This window comes from Brassica oleracea, chromosome C6 (genome assembly GCF_000695525.1).
Source record: "Brassica oleracea var. oleracea cultivar TO1000 chromosome C6, BOL, whole genome shotgun sequence".
NCBI lineage: Eukaryota > Viridiplantae > Streptophyta > Magnoliopsida > Brassicales > Brassicaceae > Brassica > Brassica oleracea.
In genome coordinates this window covers 25,730,607-25,749,804 of record NC_027753.1, presented here as the reverse complement: position 1 = coordinate 25,749,804, position 19,198 = coordinate 25,730,607, and the positions used below count along the sequence as shown (strand labels likewise).

The window sequence follows — 19,198 nt, the reverse complement described above, 5'->3', positions numbered from 1 at the left end:
TTCTTAGCGGAATATAAGAATCCGTCTCTTAACTTTTAAGTAAAAAAGCTAAGAACCGGTTCTTAAATATCTGAAAAGTTCTTAGGATGAGGTTCTTAGCGGAATATAAGAACTCGTCTCTTAACTTTTAACTAAAAAAACTAAGAACCGACTCTTAAATAAGATCTTTAAGAACCGGTTCTTAGCTTTTTTAGTTAAAAGTTAAGAAACCGATTCTTATATTCCGCTAAGAACTTTATCATAAGAAGCTCCTGTTAATCATGGTTTTATAGCCTTATAAGGTTAATGATGCTCTTACTCGTCAACTCGTCATACACCTAATTAATCCGAAGTTGGCATGTGATGTGTAGCTTTTTCTCTGAAGTTTAGGGTATGCAAAAATAAATAAAAAGGTGAAGATATCGAAGATGATTTTTTTCCGCCATGGCCCCACGCACGTGCGAGCTTATCCACACGCTTTGTCATTCTTTATCTTACTTTTTTTGCTCATTGCATAGAATTCAGTAGGTGTTCACTATTCTCTTTTTTCGCAATCGTACGCGAAGGCTGAGCATAACGTGAGAACGTGTTCTATCTTGAATTTTTGTGTCTTGTCGTATTCTCGTAAATTTTCTAGAAATTTGATCAAAACTCTTTTTCCATTTGTAAATAAAAATTAGTTGTCTACTTCTGATTTAAAGTTTGTTCTTGTCGGATATTTTGTTTTTAACAAGTTACTTATTCTTACTTGCTCTTAAATCTTAACCTATTTGAATTCTTGATTGTATTATCACAATCCTGATTTTGGAATTTCCTGGTGGCAAAACAAACCATAAACCATGTATACTTAGTTATTTGTGTGTTGATAACAAAGGGAACAAATATCATTAACAAAAACTTCAATTTATATTCATAGAAAAGGATAATTACAATAAAGTACTGTTGGATTTGTTCGTGCCCGCATAGTTTTTCCAAAATTATTTTCATTATAGATTTTCACATCGTAGTTTTCACATCTACAGCATTGCGGTCATACAAAATGTATTAAGAAAGAAAAATATCAATTGAACAAAGTTTAAATATTTTCAATCCAAAGTGAACCGTATATATATATATATATATATATATATATATTTGTTGGTTTATGACGTTTTAATGAAAACACATACAAAAAATATTTTAAAATAATAATACCTACGGAAAATCTTTAAAAAAGATAACTCTATTTTCTCTAAACATTGCCAAATTTCGTCATTTTCCTTGTTAACTTCTTCTTTTGTAATATATCACTGACTCACTGGCTGCAACACAAGAAAATTAGGTTAAATACATATTCAGTAATAGATTGTGATCACATCTTTTGTATCATTTCTTTCTTTTTTTTTGTAACTTGGCTTGTATCATTTCATATTTTCCATATTGTTTTTGTAATCGTTAATATTTTGTCTATTTCTTTAGCAGGTAGAGAAATTGGCAGAATGGTGACCCGACTACCCATGATATTGATTGGAGTACGTATGCAAGTTAGAAAGCTAGTCAGAAAACAGCATATTAGATATGAAATCTATGAAAAAGCGTTTATTGTGTTTGATAAAAATAACTTTTGAAACTTAAAATCTTAAAAGAAAAAAATTTAAAATTTTATTAACAAGAAATATCACCGGAAAGAAACATATTACCAAAACTTGACTCCAACAGGACACTAGACAAGTAAATAGACATAAGCATGATGAAGAAAAGTTACTTATTCTGAGTTTTCTCGAAACTTTATTTATAATATGTGTTGATTGAAAATTTGTAGTTTCTTTTTTTGGATAGTAACTGGTAAGAAAGAGTGGTTAGTCAAATGTCTCCATCTCGCAAAATCAACACAAATGTCAGGACCAGATAGTGAGCTTGTTCCTACTTAATTATAGCGAGCTGAAATGATAGATCGTTAGGTTTATTTTTCTTTATCGTTCTTTTAGTTGTTGTTATTGTTGTGGAACTTATACCTCAACTACACCCCAATGAACGAGTTGATACTTGATATCATGAACCCTAACAAGAGCAATAATGTATTATTCGGTTGATTTATTTCAGTTTTTGATGCTAGTTGAGTCTAAACAACAATTTAATCGGTTGGTGATATGAGAATCTGACCGGATTGTAAAGGCCAACTAATAATTGTAAAAAGGCCGCCTGTCCTAAGTACTAACTCCTTTCACACTGAGTCACTGACACAAGCTGCCATAGCCTTTTTGCCTCCTTTTTATTTTATTTTTTTATAAGTCAGAAATTGTTCATTTTTTCCGAAAATTCGCCTTTCATTTCGTTTTCATTATGATGTGATTTGCTTATTTCCCCTACGATAAACTATTGCATTGTTTTGAAGAAACTCTCTAATTCAACTAGATAAAATTACTATTAATTGGCTTAAATGGGGGACAAATGTGCCACTCCCCAGGTCTAATCAGATGTCCCTCCCTTTTCTTTTTGACTGAATGTCCCTTCTTTTTTTAATTGTTAAGAATCTAAAATTTTAAAATATTTATAATTTTTAACAAAATATAAAATTTAAAAAGATTTATGTGCATATTTTTTTATCTTAGCACAAACTAAAGTTATTTGAAATATTTTAAAAACAAACATTATAAAAAATTGAATCAATACTAATTTTAAAATATTGAACCGACCTTTTATATTATACAAATTACTAAGTGCTTTCATGCACCACATGCACTGATAAAAAATATATTATTATTTTAGATTTTATTATTTTCTTAGTAATATTTTAATATGAACTTTGATTTAATTAAATATAAATTAAGATAAAATAAATAATTTTTATTTAATTTTTATTTAAAATATATATGCATATATTTAAAATTATCATCTTAGATAATTTTTATCTATTTCTTTTAGATAAAAATATATTAAATCAACTTGTATAAAATTAATATAAAATTTGTGTAATTATCAAAAATTAAAACTAAACAATATTTCTATTTTTTCTAAAAATTATAAAAAATAATAATATTACAATTAAAAATTTATAGTTTTTTTTTAAATTGTAAAAAAATTGAAAATAATTGTTAGTAATAAATTCGTATAATTATAAAAAATTGAAATAAATAATACTTTGAAATTTGTAGAATATTATTATATTTATATTATTATATAGTTTAATGTCATATTTGAATAGATTTATTTTAACGATGATGCATAATTTACTACCATGTTTTAAAAAGTTTTCTAAAAATATAAATAAACATTACTTATTTACAAATATAAATAATTGTTTATGTCACATTTAACAAACATTTAACAATAAAACTTGTCATTGTAGTGATGCGTGTCAAAATCAGTTTCAAATAATGACTAGTGGATATATTATAAATTATAGCTTATCAATTAAATCATGCATTTCCATAACATCGTGTCATCACGCTGAGTCCATAAATTGTTGTTAATTTTCATCAAAATCTTAGTGTTCATCAATGAACAAAACAAAAGAAATTGTTCTCTTTAATTACGCAAAACAATACTAGGTTGTTAGAGAATACGTTATGGAATTTTTCTTTTTAATAGTACAAAAATAAAGAGATCACACAAACACACGGAAAAATACACAATCTATGAAAGAACACTAATTAAAAATTGGGTTGGCCTAAGATAGCCATCACACCTTAACTAAGGAAGTTAAAAAAAAAACAATTACCAAATGCAACTCAACATAACAAATAAACAAACCCAAAGTAAAAGATTATTGTCGTCAAACAATTACAATGGATGTGATTTTCAGTAAATTGTAAAAGCATAGATATAATAATATAGTCGATCTTCAAACAAAAAACCTTCAGATGAAACCCTCTTTCTAGAAGGTCTTGAATGTCCAATATGTAAATATCAAGGCTTGTGAGGTGGGCACTGGTAGCATTTGGTGAATAGACCAAAAGTGTTGATTTGGCGAACAAAATTGACCATACTTGCCCATCCCCCGAACCCGAATCCAACTACGAACACCCAAACCACCACGAATATGTTTATGCAATAAGTCCCCATCCATCCTCCCACCACTCGTGGAGGTCTCTCCACCGCGTTCTGTCCATGATATATCGATATTAACAATTGCTAAGTAGATGATTTAACCAAAATCAGTATATATATTATGTATTTAATAGTAATAGACATGTTGAACTAAGTAACATTTTAAATTAAATTGAATTTTAAACAATTTTATATAATCAATTGACGGATTTACTAATAACCAATTGGTTTTTATAAGTTTTAACAATGTTACTATAAGAAAACAAACTATTCCTAATTATCATATCTGATGGATTTCGGGCGAATTTGATAGTGCTTATTTCACTGGGATTCTGTCGGGAATTCATGAGGGATTTGATTAAAGTCGGGAGTTCTAACGGAAATGACTATGTTTTTAGTGTGTTTCTTACGAAAAAATAATCATAATTATAAAACAATAATACTGTATGTGAAAGAAGGGAAAAGATCTAACCTCTCTGGAAGGGGCAGGAGCAAAAGTAAGCATATGAGCCAAAGCAGGGATGATGTAGACAGTGAAGCTGACTAGGAGAGATCCGACAGCTGAATTGATTGGTCCGAAAAAAGGAAAGATAATTGCTAAGAACCATATCGGTACAACCACTGGTAACCTAGCCATGGCTCTTTTGAACATGCTCTTCGTCTCATGCACACCTATCAGTTTCTCCCACACAAAATATAACGGTGTGGACGCAAATCCAAACGTTATAAACTGATGGATAAGCATGAGTATCACCGCAGTGTCTCTAAACCCGGACTTAGGGAGAAGAGAGAGAGCATTGGAATGAGTTAACAATTGATCGCCAAACGCCCAATAAACCGCAGACGCAGAGGGTAGCGTCAGTGTTAATACGTATATAGTCGCCAGTAGATATATCGCCTTGAACTTTTGCGGTTTCCACATAGCATGCATTATCTCCCTAATTACAATGTTTTTAGTATATAGTTAATAATAGAACATGGAGCAACTTTTACTTTTATCAACTAAAAAATGCTTACACGGTGACGGCGTGACCACCGAAGGTGTAGAGAATGTTGGTCGCTCCGGTGAAGTAGAGAACCATTGTTGTTGGACCCGAGTGTTTCACATCCTCAGCCTTTTTAAAGTAAAAGCTTAAACGTAAATAACATTAACCAGGACTATATAATTACACAAAGGGTCGCTTATACAAATAAAACAACATGTGATTGTTAATTAAATGACCTGGCCGTGGAGAAGAGAAGCAACGGTGAGATACCAAGAAGTGTAAGTGGTCATAGCGAGTCCGAGGAATGACCAGATTCTATAGTTATGGAAAGAAGGAATAAAAACAGTTGTTGCACAACATGCCCCAAATATGTATGTCCATGTCCTCTTATCCAATTTATCATTAATATAATATATATTGCTGCAATAAATCAATTTTATTTTTGTAAGAAAAGACTAGTGTCCAAATTCGAAAAGTAGTAAACAAAAAGAAAAACAAATAGTAATTAACCTGGCACAAGCAATGAGTTGAATAACAGATCCAAATAGAAGAAACGTGCAATTAAAGATCAATCCAATGTTCCTCCAATGTTTCCCCAGCAATCCATCCAACACTTCAAACCACTTTTAAGGGAATAATAAAACTAAAATTAAAAAACCAAACATTATAATTGTGATTAATTCTAAAGAATGAAATAAACCTGAATAACGTGGTTACGGAAATCAAACTTCTCCCGCTCTTTACGAGTTCGATATTCAACGTAGAGAACACTAATGAGGTAAGCAGTCCAGCTTCCCATTAATCCATAAAAGAGTTGAAACAATATTCCCGACATCATCCCAAGTTGTGAGAATGAGTATGGTAATGTCAACAGTACTTGTGCCACCTATCCATTTACATTATTGTTACAATTTTAGAGACGACAATACACATGTATATATTTACGTATAAGACTATGATATATCAAGGCCGGGGCATAATAAGATGAAAATTTTGCCCTTAAGCACCAAAATATAAGTGGTTAATATGTATATATGATTTGGTCTTCAAATTGATTAAGAAAAATATATGTAGAAGACTAGTAGTTATTTAGTGGAGTAATTGCTTAAGCTTCATGAATCTCAAGACCGGTAGGTGATGTATGAATATATATACCTGATTTGAAGCACAGCTAAACCAAGCATCGTAAACAGAACCTCCATGCCAGAAGAAGTTAGAGAGTTTTGTTTTAGCTGAAGAATCATTATTATTAATACTTCTACTTTCTTCTTCTCTCTCCATTTCTAAGTAACTCCCTGCGATTACAGTCTCTATCTTCTCTGCCGCCATGATCACTTCTTCTTCTTCTTCTTCTTCTTCTCTCAGTTTCTTAGCTTCTCTTTTCCACTCTTTATATAGAGTTTTTTTTACTCTCTGTATGCAATAATTGAGTTGTGTCACCTACTTGTAACTGTTACTGTTTTAGACGAGCATATATTAGTTTTAATGGGTTTGATTTATTCGTTGGGCTTATGGGCCACATGTCTTGAGTACTACACGAGCGGGTAGGCCGACTTTTAGATTGTTAATTATAATTTGACCCCGATAATATGCGAAAAGAGGTTGCACTAATTACAAATTAAGAAAAGTAAAAACGCGGAAAGAGGGTACACTCATTATAAGTTAAGGAAAATAAAGAGACTATAATAATCATTGTAATAAACTGATAATAATAGAAGCGACGCCAATGATGATCTTTTTCGTCTTCCTCTAAAGAAATGATAAACTACAATTATCATTAACGATTATTTTTAATCATGATTGTAACAACTAACCAGTAGTATAAAGGTTGAATCTTTTGTGTTTTTGGTTTAAGCTATTTGGATATGAAATATTAATGTTCTTTTAACTAAAAATTTTAAAAGTAAATTATGAATACACTACAAGAAAACAGTGGCATACTGAGAGAAAAAATCGTCGGTATGTCGTCGGAATAACGATATTCCAACGACATACCGACGAAAAAAATCCTCGGAAATAACTCCTCGGAAATTCATCTTACCTCGGAAATCCCTCGGAAATTTTCGACGAAATTCCGAGGAAATGAATTTCCTCGGAATATTCCGAGGTCGAAATATTCCGAGGACTTTTTTCGTCGGAAATTCTTGTCGTCGGAATATTCCGAGGGATACACTTCCTCGGAATATTTCCAAAATTTTTTGATTTCACGGCCAGCTCCCGCGGACACTTTGGCCTCAGGTCGGCGACGCAACCGGCAACGCTGCAATTTCCTTTCCCGTTCAATGGAGTAACGGACATCGGGAGATTAAATCCGTCGACGAGGCTCACGTCGTAGAAATCCGGTGTAGCTAACGTGAACTCAGCCAGTGAAGCTGGTGGTTTTCCGGAGGCTGAGCATTTTAGGGTCGAGCCGCATGAACCGGTTTCACAAGTTCCGGTTCCGGTTTTGTCGAAATTGCAGCCGGTTCGTCCCCATATTCGACCTGACCAGCCTACTGGTGCGTTGAATACCATGGATTGGCCCGGTTTGAGCTCGAAGCCTCCGCCATTGAAGCTCTCTCCGGGTGTTATCGCCGGCCAGACTACTTGGTTACATGAGTTCACGATCGTGAATACACGAGCTGAGTCCGACCATTTTGTCCCTGTAGTTTAAGTTTCCAATCATTATTCAAACCTTAATTAATATATACGTAACATAGTTGAATTCATGAGACATATAATTTCGAAAATATCTATGATATAAATTATCAAAAATACAGTGGGAACATCTATGATATATATGACTGGGAAAATATAATTGAGATTGAATAATCACCTGATAAAAGTGTTAAACATAGTAACAAGATCCTTGGTGACAAATTGAAACGAGATTGCATATTTACTGGAAAAGATTGAACGATACAAAATATACTATTTTGTGGTCCAGGTGTGGTTAGATTACGGAGAATTACTGATGTGAGAAGGTCTTTTTAAGGGAGAAAGATAGAATAACTTGCATGGAGAGTCTATATCTCAGATTATAATAGTTATTTTCAAGTACTTTTAAACGCAGAACAAGTTAACTTTGTGTATTTTCAAATAAGATTCCTTGTTTTGTAATTAGGAAAAAGTTAGTGTTATTCCTTTCCTGATGCTTTCATGCAAGTATCTTTGGGATAGTTTTTTGGCTTAAGGTAGTCAAGTCCAAAAGCTTGGGATATACTTATAAATGTATGTATGTGTATCTATATATACATTAAATATACATATATAATTATATTAGTAAATGTAAATTATATATATATATATATATATATTACATGTATCTGACTAATTATTTAATTTGCTTAACTTTGGTTGGAAATTTGGATTGTTTCCTTGATCGGTATCTGCATGGCTGCATGTTATCTTGATTATCGTAGACTCCGTCTTGGTCACTTTTTTTTTGTTGCTAAACTGAATATCACTAAAGTGAAAGAAGATTTACATCATGTTACTTTTTGGCTTCGTCAATTCATGCAAGTATATATCTAGGCCTAAGCTATGTTTTAAGTTTTAACCCATTTAAGTTTCAAAATCAAATGACTCATTCGTCATTCGCCCATGCATACTCGCAATATGCTTTCTGATGTAAAAGGTGTTCTCTTGTCACACACTCAAAGCGTTATTTCTAGACTAGAGATGACCCAATATTCTATAGGCAAAAGCGATTTATAGATATGATATGTATCACCAACCAAAAGAAAAAGAAAAGGAAACTATACATTTTAGGTAGATTGGTGATCAGCTTCCTTTCCGCTGCCATCTATTGTGGCCGCCTGGCCGGATTAAAAAGGCAAAAACAAAAGGATGTAAAATGATGATTCATTCTCATTAAAAATTCGATCCATTGTAAGAGTAAGGGGCTGAAAAGGAGAAAGTTAAAGAAAGGGAAAACATAGTGAGATTAATTAAGGCTAAGACAGCTAGACACGTGCGGTTATTATGTTTGGTAGTAATCCCACCTCACTAGCAATCATTCTCTCCATTGGATCCATCCCCAATCACTGAATCACGGCTTTTTACTAACTGTTTCTACCTCAGTAGAGCGTTTGGATTAGTGTGGTGTAGAGAAGGGCATTGTTTTATGTATTTTCAAGTTCCAATTAACAGCTACAATACAAAATAATCAGACAAAACATGAAAACTTAATGATATAATTGATTAATGCACATATAGATCCAGATTACCCTTACTCTAAAAGGAAAAGGCCAATATGTTTTCTTCATTGTTCTAGTAGTTACAATTATTTTAAAATCATGGTACTTTCACCATTGTTATCACTACAAGAAAACATCGGTATTCTGACGGACATTCCGACGGAAAATGAAATCCTCAGAATTTCCCGAGGAATTTCCGAGGAATTTCCGAGGAAATTCCGAGGAAGCTCAAATTTTGGGTTTCCTCGGAATTTCCTCGGAATATACCGACGGATTAATGTTTCCTCAGAATTCCGTCGGTATATTCCGAGGAAATTCCGAGGAAACCCAAAATTTGAGCTTCCTCGGAATTTCCTCGGAAATTCCTCGGAAATTCCTCGGGAAATTCTGAGGATTTCATTTTCCGTCGGAATGTCCGTCAGAATACCGATGTTTTCTTGTAGTGATAACAATGGTGAAAGTACCATGATTTTAAAATAATTGTAACTACTAGAACAATGAAGAAAACATATTGGCCTTTTCCTTTTAGAGTAAGGGTAATCTGGATCTATATGTGCATTAATCAATTATATCATTAAGTTTTCATGTTTTGTCTGATTATTTTGTATTGTAGCTGTTAATTGGAACTTGAAAATACATAAAACAATGCCCTTCTCTACACCACACTAATCCAAACGCTCTACTGAGGTAGAAACAGTTAGTAAAAAGCCGTGATTCAGTGATTGGGGATGGATCCAATGGAGAGAATGATTGCTAGTGAGGTGGGATTACTACCAAACATAATAACCGCACGTGTCTAGCTGTCTTAGCCTTAATTAATCTCACTATGTTTTCCCTTTCTTTAACTTTCTCCTTTTCAGCCCCTTACTCTTACAATGGATCGAATTTTTAATGAGAATGAATCATCATTTTACATCCTTTTGTTTTTGCCTTTTTAATCCGGCCAGGCGGCCACAATAGATGGCAGCGGAAAGGAAGCTGATCACCAATCTACCTAAAATGTATAGTTTCCTTTTCTTTTTCTTTTGGTTGGTGATACATATCATATCTATAAATCGCTTTTGCCTATAGAATATTGGGTCATCTCTAGTCTAGAAATAACGCTTTGAGTGTGTGACAAGAGAACACCTTTTACATCAGAAAGCATATTGCGAGTATGCATGGGCGAATGACGAATGAGTCATTTGATTTTGAAACTTAAATGGGTTAAAACTTAAAACATAGCTTAGGCCTAGATATATACTTGCATGAATTGACGAAGCCAAAAAGTAACATGATGTAAATCTTCTTTCACTTTAGTGATATTCAGTTTAGCAACAAAAAAAAAGTGACCAAGACGGAGTCTACGATAATCAAGATAACATGCAGCCATGCAGATACCGATCAAGGAAACAATCCAAATTTCCAACCAAAGTTAAGCAAATTAAATAATTAGTCAGATACATGTAATATATATATATATATATATATAATTTACATTTACTAATATAATTATATATGTATATTTAATGTATATATAGATACACATACATACATTTATAAGTATATCCCAAGCTTTTGGACTTGACTACCTTAAGCCAAAAAACTATCCCAAAGATACTTGCATGAAAGCATCAGGAAAGGAATAACACTAACTTTTTCCTAATTACAAAACAAGGAATCTTATTTGAAAATACACAAAGTTAACTTGTTCTGCGTTTAAAAGTACTTGAAAATAACTATTATAATCTGAGATATAGACTCTCCATGCAAGTTATTCTATCTTTCTCCCTTAAAAAGACCTTCTCACATCAGTAATTCTCCGTAATCTAACCACACCTGGACCACAAAATAGTATATTTTGTATCGTTCAATCTTTTCCAGTAAATATGCAATCTCGTTTCAATTTGTCACCAAGGATCTTGTTACTATGTTTAACACTTTTATCAGGTGATTATTCAATCTCAATTATATTTTCCCAGTCATATATATCATAGATGTTCCCACTGTATTTTTGATAATTTATATCATAGATATTTTCGAAATTATATGTCTCATGAATTCAACTATGTTACGTATATATTAATTAAGGTTTGAATAATGATTGGAAACTTAAACTACAGGGACAAAATGGTCGGACTCAGCTCGTGTATTCACGATCGTGAACTCATGTAACCAAGTAGTCTGGCCGGCGATAACACCCGGAGAGAGCTTCAATGGCGGAGGCTTCGAGCTCAAACCGGGCCAATCCATGGTATTCAACGCACCAGTAGGCTGGTCAGGTCGAATATGGGGACGAACCGGCTGCAATTTCGACAAAACCGGAACCGGAACTTGTGAAACCGGTTCATGCGGCTCGACCCTAAAATGCTCAGCCTCCGGAAAACCACCAGCTTCACTGGCTGAGTTCACGTTAGCTACACCGGATTTCTACGACGTGAGCCTCGTCGACGGATTTAATCTCCCGATGTCCGTTACTCCATTGAACGGGAAAGGAAATTGCAGCGTTGCCGGTTGCGTCGCCGACCTGAGGCCAAAGTGTCCGCGGGAGCTGGCCGTGAAATCTAACGGGAAGGTGATATCGTGTAGGAGCGCTTGTGATGTGTTCGATAAAGATGAATATTGTTGTAGAGGAGTTTATGGGAACCCTTCAACGTGTCGACCAACTTATTACTCGAAACTGTTCAAGGAAGCTTGCCCTACTTCTTACAGCTACGCTTATGATGATCCGACCAGTATCTTCACTTGTTCCGGCACTGATTACGTCGTCTCTTTCTGTTCCGCCAAGTATGTCATGTCTTAACCTTTTTAAATAACGTACATGTTATAATGCTTTGTTAATGTCACATGCAGACGTAACCAAACAATCTTAGGCTTAATCTTGACTCGATTAAATAATTTTATGTTTTATTTGATTGTTGTTGTTTTATGTGTATAGGAAGAAGCCGGTGTGCACATACCATGACAACAAGTTGGTGTGCAGCGATGGTTCTGGTTCTAGTGGATTCAGGACGATGATTGGGGGACTGTGGCTTGTTCCTTTGTTGTCGCTTGTTGTTTTTTTAACCAATGTTATCTTGCCTAATTTGTAACTCTGTTTTTAGATAAACAAGTTTTTTTCTCTTCAGAAGAAAATTTCTCATTTGTTTATTTGTTTTCATGTATTAATATAAAGCAATATGTAAATATAAGGTTGATTTGGGTGTGAAAAGAAATACAAAACAGTGAATAAATAAAATGCGTAAAATATTCATTTCATTTAGACTAGACGTGCAAAATTGTAGCGGAATATTTATATTTGAGTTTTGATTATTCTTATTCGGAATTGATGAGATATGCACTCTCTTTTATTCAACATAAATAGTAATTTTTATTTTTGAAATTGATGGAATAAACCATTTTAAATCATTCTACTCAATAAAGTTACTGTACATATTGCAATCCAGTGCCTATCCTCTGTGCTCCAAATCCAGGCCTAAAATGGGCCCAAATGAAGGCCCAACTTAAAGTTGAAACCCTCCCTCTTGTGTAAGTAAGTACGCGTCGTTGAAACGCGAAGCACCATTTTCAGTTTTTTTTTTTCCACCGTGCAAGCCTGATCTCCTTCCTCCACCCTTCGCCGGAAAGATGGCAACTGGTGGGAAAGTATCCTTCAAGGTCACACTGACCTCGGACCCTAAGCTTCCTTTCAAAGTGTAAGTTCGAAATCGCGTAACTTCTTTCGATTTCCTTCCATTGTGATTGATCTCTGTGGGGAAATACAGATTCAGCGTGCCGGAGGGAGCTCCGTTCACGGCGGTTCTGAAATTCGCAGCGGAGGAGTTCAAGGTTCCTCCTCAAACCAGCGCCATCATCACCAATGGTACTTCTTTAAAACGCTCTCGATTATGATGATTCTGTAGCTTTAATCGAATTTAATCTGAATCGAGCATTCCCTGTTGTGATTTTGAATTGATAAAAAATTAAAATTCATTCATGTGAATTTGAAAAATCTTCAGCTAAATTGTGCTCCTTAGATCAAACGATGAGGTTATTATAGTTTCAGATTTTTTCTTCACTTTTATGTTTCGTGCAGTCACAACAATTCTCTTTAGACATTGAAATCATATCATAGTATCATGCATGCATACTCTTTCCTCTCAGCTTTATAAAAGCTTTTCTAGCCCTGGAGAGTTAGGGCATGAACGGTGACCAAGGAACGACGAGGAATAATGCATTCCTTAACGTTACTAAAAAAATCACCATTCATAAGGAATAGTTTTTTCTTCTCATTCACTACTATTCCTTTTATTTGTAGAGAACCAAAGAACAAAATCATTCCTTGTTAAATTTGAGATGAAACAACCATTCATTTTCATTCCTGCAATTTTTAATCTTCTATTCTTTTTTTATTCGTTCCTTTTGTTCCTGAATGGTCACCAGTCGGACCCTTAGTTTGAATAGGCTTTAGTACTCAATTTGGTTTAGTCAGTCACCCATTGATTCATTTCTGCTGATTCTATCCATAACACTTAAAAGATTTCTCTCATGTGTGCAGATGGGATCGGGATTAATCCTCAACAGAGCGCAGGTAATTTCATAATTCCTAGATATTTAAATTGTTTGTATTTATTCACAGAAGATATCTTTAACTTTTCTTGAGTAGTAGCTTGTAAGCTTATTAATAATATCTGTAAGAAAGTAGGAGTAGAACCGTTTGATTATTTATTCATAGTCGGGTATGGCTTTTCATCATATATATATATTTTTCGTGAAAGTTAATGTGTAGTGTTTGATGTCAGGAAACGTGTTCTTGAAGCATGGATCTGAACTGAGACTCATCCCGCGTGATAGAGTTGGAGCTGCGTTTTGTTAATTGATCCCCATGAATGCTTTAAGCAATGAGTGAGAAACCAAGTGACGTACCTTAAAAAATAAATAAATAAATAAACCGAACTTATTGAAATGGTTAATATGCAACTCTTTTTTTTTTTCTCTTTGAATAAAAATACACATGTGATGTTTACATCAAGTTTAGTGATTACGGCAATTGGATCCAAAGTTAGATACATATTCATGTATGCTATATATAGTACCCGTCTCTATGAATGTAAACTTCAACGTGCATTAGAGTCTCTCGATTGTTTGTTCTTGTCTGCTTCAGTGAAGAGATTTATTGGATCCTTATTGGGCTTATAAATATAGTTAATATTGCTGCTGGCCCAATAAAGGCCCTATATTTTGATCGAATGGCAGTGGAATTTTAAATTGGACGAGAGAAAAGGTAGAAGCGGCAATAAGGGGTTCGAATCTCAAACACATTCTCTTGGATTCCTCCACTCGTGTAGTCTGAAGAGAGAGAGAGAGCTTCTTCGGGCGGCCATGGCGCAAAATTGAAGCTTGAAATCAACTGCTGCTGCTCAGAAGAAAGCAAGAGCGTTGTATAGCAAAACGGAGATGCAGTTGAGATCCAGAGATGGAAAAGGAGGAGGCTAATCTTCAACGGGATAAACCTCCGAAGAGTCTAGCGCGACCCATCTTAAACCACGAAACCTCTTCTTCTTCCTCCTCTCCTGAGCTAATACGCCATCTCCAAGCCGCTTTCAAGCGCCATCGTCCCCTCAGTACGCTCTCTCTCTCTCTCTCTCAATGTCAGGAACTTTTATTTGAACTGATTTTTAGGGTTTAAAATATTCCATTTAGGGATTTTGAGGAAGCTAATTGTTGTTATGTTAGCTGTTTGTTCATTGGGTGCTCTAAAAATCCTTCCTTTGCCAACTGATCTTCCCCTATTTGTTCGTAGATAAGATGCAGACAACCACTATAGGTCCTCGACGAAGTGTTGCTGCCCAACGACAGCCTTCTAGGAGTTCTACAGCTGATGGGCAGAGACCTCAGGATGTTGTTTCCCTTAGTCAGAGTCTCGCTGCCAATACATTATTGACGCAGGATTCAAGAAACTTACCCTCTTCTTCTGCTGCTGCTGCTGCTGGAGAATCTACCGAGAATGCGTCAGTTTCAGGAACTGTTGATAATATGCTTGGTGGGAATTTCAACCAACAAGATAGGCAGATGGATTTGCCGAAGCCCTTAAAAAGCAACCTGGATATAGGATCTAGGAATGAAAGTGTCAGCACAAAGGTTCAGTCTCTCGTTAGCAGCAGCACCCTCACATCTAATGGTGATGCCCTCGCCTTTGTTTTGCGTATCCTGCATTTGTTTGCTTTGTTTATGCATTGTCAATTATTCTCTCTTTGGCTCATGTTTACTATTTGGTTGTTGAGCTAAGAATCTTGTTTTAACCTCAGTTATCCTGGCAGATATGGAATGGGATGCAACCAATCAGGCTGAAGCATCAAAACATCAGAATCTCCACCCTGTTGATTCCGAGATCAGTTTGAAATCTGAATACAAGGTTTCATCGTCCTTGGCAAAGCTGGGAGAATTTCGCAACTTCTTGAATCAACCTGCATCTCAGTGTTCTGTCATGGGGTCATCGTGTGCCACAACAACGTCCATTCATTCCTCTTCAGCTCCTATGCTAAATGCGACAACCCAAGTCTCTCGTTATCCGAGTGCTGTTCCAATTCCAAGTCAAGGGAACTTGGCTTCTTCTCGTCCTTCTTTCAAGGACAGCAACGTTCTGCATGCAAATAAAGATGGCCCTTTACCTGAGATGCCAGCCTCAGCTATTGATCAAGAAGTAAGAGTCCAAGAGCCAAACATGTCTAAGCAACAACAGTGCACTACAGTAGTTGAACCTCCAACTTTAAGTCGTGGGAGTGATGCTACTGCTCGTGTACCCGATGACATGCTCACCAGTGTTAGCTCACAGCCGCAAAAACCAGATAAGCTTGAAAAGGTCGCAAGTAGCAAAGGGACATCAGCGCCTCGCAAAAGAAACTATGATCCAGACTTGTTCTTTAAAGTCAATGGCAAACTCTATCAGAGGCTTGGCAAGATAGGGAGTGGAGGAAGCAGTGAGGTCCACAAGGTTATTTCATCAGACTGTACCATATATGCTCTCAAGAAAATCAAGCTCAAGGGTCGTGACTACGCTACAGCGTATGGATTTTGCCAGGAGATTGGATATTTAAAGAAGCTGAAAGGGAAAACCAACATCATTCAGCTTATAGACTACGAGGTATATCATTCTCTTTTAGTTTCAAAGTTGCATGATTGAACACTTTCCTCCACCAACTCTTTTTTTGGCAATTAGGTTACAGATAAGGCTTTACTCCAGGAGGTTTTGAATGGCACGATGAGTAACAAAGATGCAAGAGTTAAGGATGATGGGTTTATATATATGGTACTAGAGTATGGAGAAATCGATCTGGCTCACATGCTGTCTCAGAAATGGAAGGAAATCGAAGGATCAGACCGGACTATTGATGAAAACTGGCTTCGGTTCTACTGGCAGGTTCTTACACACCCCATTAACTTGTTTCTTTTTGGTCTTGTTACAACGATACTACAGGAAGCATCGTGTTAACTGAGAACAATTGCAGCAAATACTTCAAGCTGTGAACACCATACACGAGGAACGCATTGTGCACTCTGATTTGAAACCAGCAAACTTCCTTCTTGTCAGAGGCTTCTTAAAGCTTATCGACTTTGGTATTGCTAAGGCCATTAACAGCGACACTACAAATATCCAACGAGATTCACAGGTAAGATCCTCCTCCCATGTTTATACTAGTTTCATCATCATCATCCTCTTTAAATACAAATGGAATGTGTGTATTGTGACAGGTGGGGACACTGAGTTACATGTCACCAGAAGCGTTCATGTGCAACGAGAGCGATGAGAATGGGAACATTATAAAATGTGGAAGGCCATCAGATATATGGTCCCTTGGTTGCATACTATACCAGATGGTATACGGAAGAACTCCTTTTGCAGATTACAAGACCTTCTGGGCAAAGTTCAAAGTCATAACTGATCCAAACCATGAGATTACTTACACTCAGCTCTCGAACCCTTGGCTTGTTGACCTAATGAAGAAATGTCTAGCTTGGGACCGTAACCAAAGATGGAGAATCCCTGAGCTTCTCCAACATCCTTTCCTTGCCCCTCCTATCCCACCTGAGCCTCGAGTCGGAAGCAGCAGCATTCAACTGCTTAGTCACATAGCTGAATGTTTTGGTAGTGATGACAGGGTTTCGGAACTTTGTGCTCAGCTCAAGGATCGGCTACGAGTTCTTGGTGGAGAATAGAAGTGAGCAGTAGTTTTAAATCGCGGTTTTATTGGATCATGTAAATTGTTATGTTACCTTGATAGCTTTAGAGAGAAGACTTTCTATTTGTTATTGGTGTCCCTGCTTGATTTCTTGTAATGGAATGTATCATTTTGGTTGCTTCTCTTTTTCTTGTTTCAGCAGATGTAACCTTTTGAGTTCTCTCTTTAGCAAACAGGTCAATCCATTACCATACGATGTCTTTTCCCCTATTTATTCATTAGATTAGCAAACGAGTTTAGTAAGACACATCGTTTAGATTACAATTTTCGAGATTGCCATTTTTATGTTTGGTTTAATATGTTGATGAAGTCAATGTATGTGCTAATTACATCTATGGTCACTCAAAGTATTCTTATCAAGTTTGTAAACGTTTCCAATACAAAATAACAGCTAAATAACACTGTTGTTTATAACGTAAGCGCAACCACCCATATCCATAAACTCCTGGAACACAACTGCTGCGTTTACACCAGTTAGACCCTTAAATGAACAAATAAATAGATTGGAGAGATGATTGATTAGTGGTACATAAATGTGATCGGGTCTAATATGTATTGATTAGTCTATCTCCCTGAATGATATATCAATCTCAAAATCGTTTGGTCTCATCTCTTGTGATTCTAATTCGATTTGGTCGTTATCTTTGTCCCCCCCCCCCCATGATTCGTGTCACATATCTCATTTCATATGTTTTTGTATCATCATATGTTCATAAAATTTCTTCAGTAGACTTTATAGAAATAGTTTACACAAATGTTTTAATGGGCTCTAGAACAATGTAATGAGACAACCAATGGGCATTAAGTTTTCTATTTGTTTCAATTTTAGTATTACTAGTTGACATGTAAAAGGATAGAAAACTAAAAGGATAGAAAACTAGTCATGAAGTTAGTTTGGAATTGGGTTAAATCTTGATCCATTTTCTGAGGATAACAAATCAAACAAGAGACTAGGGAAGCTAGAGAGTATTACGGAACAAAAACAACTTCAAGCTTACTTGGAAGTTCGCTACTTCCTCTGCAATGACAACTACAGAAAAGACCATAAACCTCAGCAAACCATGTTTGCTTATTTGATCAATTTCATCCCAACAGAGTCTTAGACCAGTGGCTCAAGCTTTAAGGGTTTTACTTTCAAGGAGCTTTCTTCTTTCTTTTTTTTTCATTTGAATAAAAATGAACCAACCATTAGACCATAAATTCTAAAATTCAGTATCCAATCGCTGGCAGGGTTTTCAACCAAACATTGACACATCTCTCCTCTCTTTCTTGCGTCTGAGGCTCATATTTCGCTTATTGGACTTTAATTATTTCGTGAGACTTAGTTTTAGAATGATGACTGATATCTTGCATATTCACATTGTTTTATCCATTTATTCATGTGCATTTTCATCATATAGATTAGGATTTAGCCATGTCTAGGTTGCATTTTGTATACATATGTCTCTATTAGGTATTGGAGTACCACATGAAGTCCCTGGAGACATTTGGGTACATTTGGAGCTCAAGGGAGGTGATTAGAATGATCTTTGGACGAGCACTGTCTGAAGCGACTTCCCGGAGCGACTACATGAAGTCGCTGTGACACACATCCCGGAGCGACCTGGCCAGAGCAACATAGAGAGATCGCTCGCGTTTCTATCGTGAGACACACCTCCCAGAGCGACCTGGTCAGAGCGACATGGAGAGGTCGCTCGCGTTTCTATCGCGAGACACCCCTCCCAGAGCAACTTGCCAGAGCGACGCTCCGAGGTCGCTCGCGTTTCCATGGCGAGACGACACAAAACGAAGCCCGGAGCGACCTCTCAGAGCGACCCACTGAGGTCGC

The 19,198-nt window shown here is 35.7% G+C and overlaps 5 protein-coding genes across 7 annotated transcripts; 3 read left to right on the top strand and 2 right to left on the bottom strand.

Moving 5' to 3' along the window:
• Positions 1-3,507: 3,507 nt before the first annotated feature.
• On the bottom strand, positions 3,508-6,372 carry LOC106298569 (auxin transporter-like protein 3). Of its 2 annotated transcripts, none has more exons than XM_013734709.1 (7): positions 6,150-6,372; positions 5,695-5,880; positions 5,505-5,617; positions 5,231-5,414; positions 5,026-5,123; positions 4,481-4,946; positions 3,508-4,062 (listed from the first exon to the last, which is right to left on the bottom strand). In XM_013734709.1, the coding sequence occupies exons 1-7, from the start codon at positions 6,321-6,323 to the stop codon at positions 3,868-3,870; spliced, it is 1,416 nt and encodes a 471-aa protein (XP_013590163.1). In that variant the 5' UTR covers positions 6,324-6,372; the 3' UTR covers positions 3,508-3,867. The 2 variants fall into 2 exon arrangements, with proteins under 2 accessions (XP_013590163.1, XP_013590164.1); XM_013734710.1 differs by having other exon boundaries at positions 3,528-4,062; positions 5,231-5,309.
• Positions 6,373-7,196: 824 nt separating this feature from the next.
• LOC106299228 (pathogenesis-related protein 5-like) lies at positions 7,197-7,990 on the bottom strand (the record flags this gene model as incomplete). Its single annotated transcript, XM_013735349.1, has 2 exons — positions 7,810-7,990; positions 7,197-7,636 (listed from the first exon to the last, which is right to left on the bottom strand). Coding segments are annotated over exons 1-2 (501 nt in total), but the record flags the coding sequence as incomplete, so codon positions are not given.
• A 2,930-nt stretch (positions 7,991-10,920) lies between these two features.
• LOC106298727 (thaumatin-like protein) lies at positions 10,921-12,387 on the top strand. Its single transcript, XM_013734870.1, has 3 exons — positions 10,921-11,101; positions 11,275-11,938; positions 12,090-12,387. Exons 1-3 carry the CDS (start codon positions 11,041-11,043, stop codon positions 12,241-12,243), a joined length of 879 nt encoding a protein of 292 aa, XP_013590324.1. The 5' UTR covers positions 10,921-11,040; the 3' UTR covers positions 12,244-12,387.
• Positions 12,388-12,701: 314 nt separating this feature from the next.
• Positions 12,702-14,203, top strand: LOC106300834 (ubiquitin-fold modifier 1). Its single transcript, XM_013737069.1, has 4 exons — positions 12,702-12,846; positions 12,916-13,013; positions 13,689-13,721; positions 13,933-14,203. The coding sequence occupies exons 1-4, from the start codon at positions 12,779-12,781 to the stop codon at positions 14,004-14,006; spliced, it is 273 nt and encodes a 90-aa protein (XP_013592523.1). The 5' UTR covers positions 12,702-12,778; the 3' UTR covers positions 14,007-14,203.
• A 188-nt stretch (positions 14,204-14,391) lies between these two features.
• LOC106300832 (serine/threonine-protein kinase MPS1) lies at positions 14,392-17,487 on the top strand. 2 transcript variants are annotated; one of them, XM_013737068.1, is made up of 6 exons: positions 14,392-14,754; positions 14,934-15,311; positions 15,451-16,274; positions 16,350-16,550; positions 16,639-16,800; positions 16,883-17,487. In XM_013737068.1, the coding sequence occupies exons 1-6, from the start codon at positions 14,607-14,609 to the stop codon at positions 17,345-17,347; spliced, it is 2,178 nt and encodes a 725-aa protein (XP_013592522.1). In that variant the 5' UTR covers positions 14,392-14,606; the 3' UTR covers positions 17,348-17,487. The 2 variants fall into 2 exon arrangements, with proteins under 2 accessions (XP_013592522.1, XP_013592521.1); XM_013737067.1 differs by having other exon boundaries at positions 15,439-16,274.
• The last annotated feature ends 1,711 nt before the right edge of the window (positions 17,488-19,198 follow it).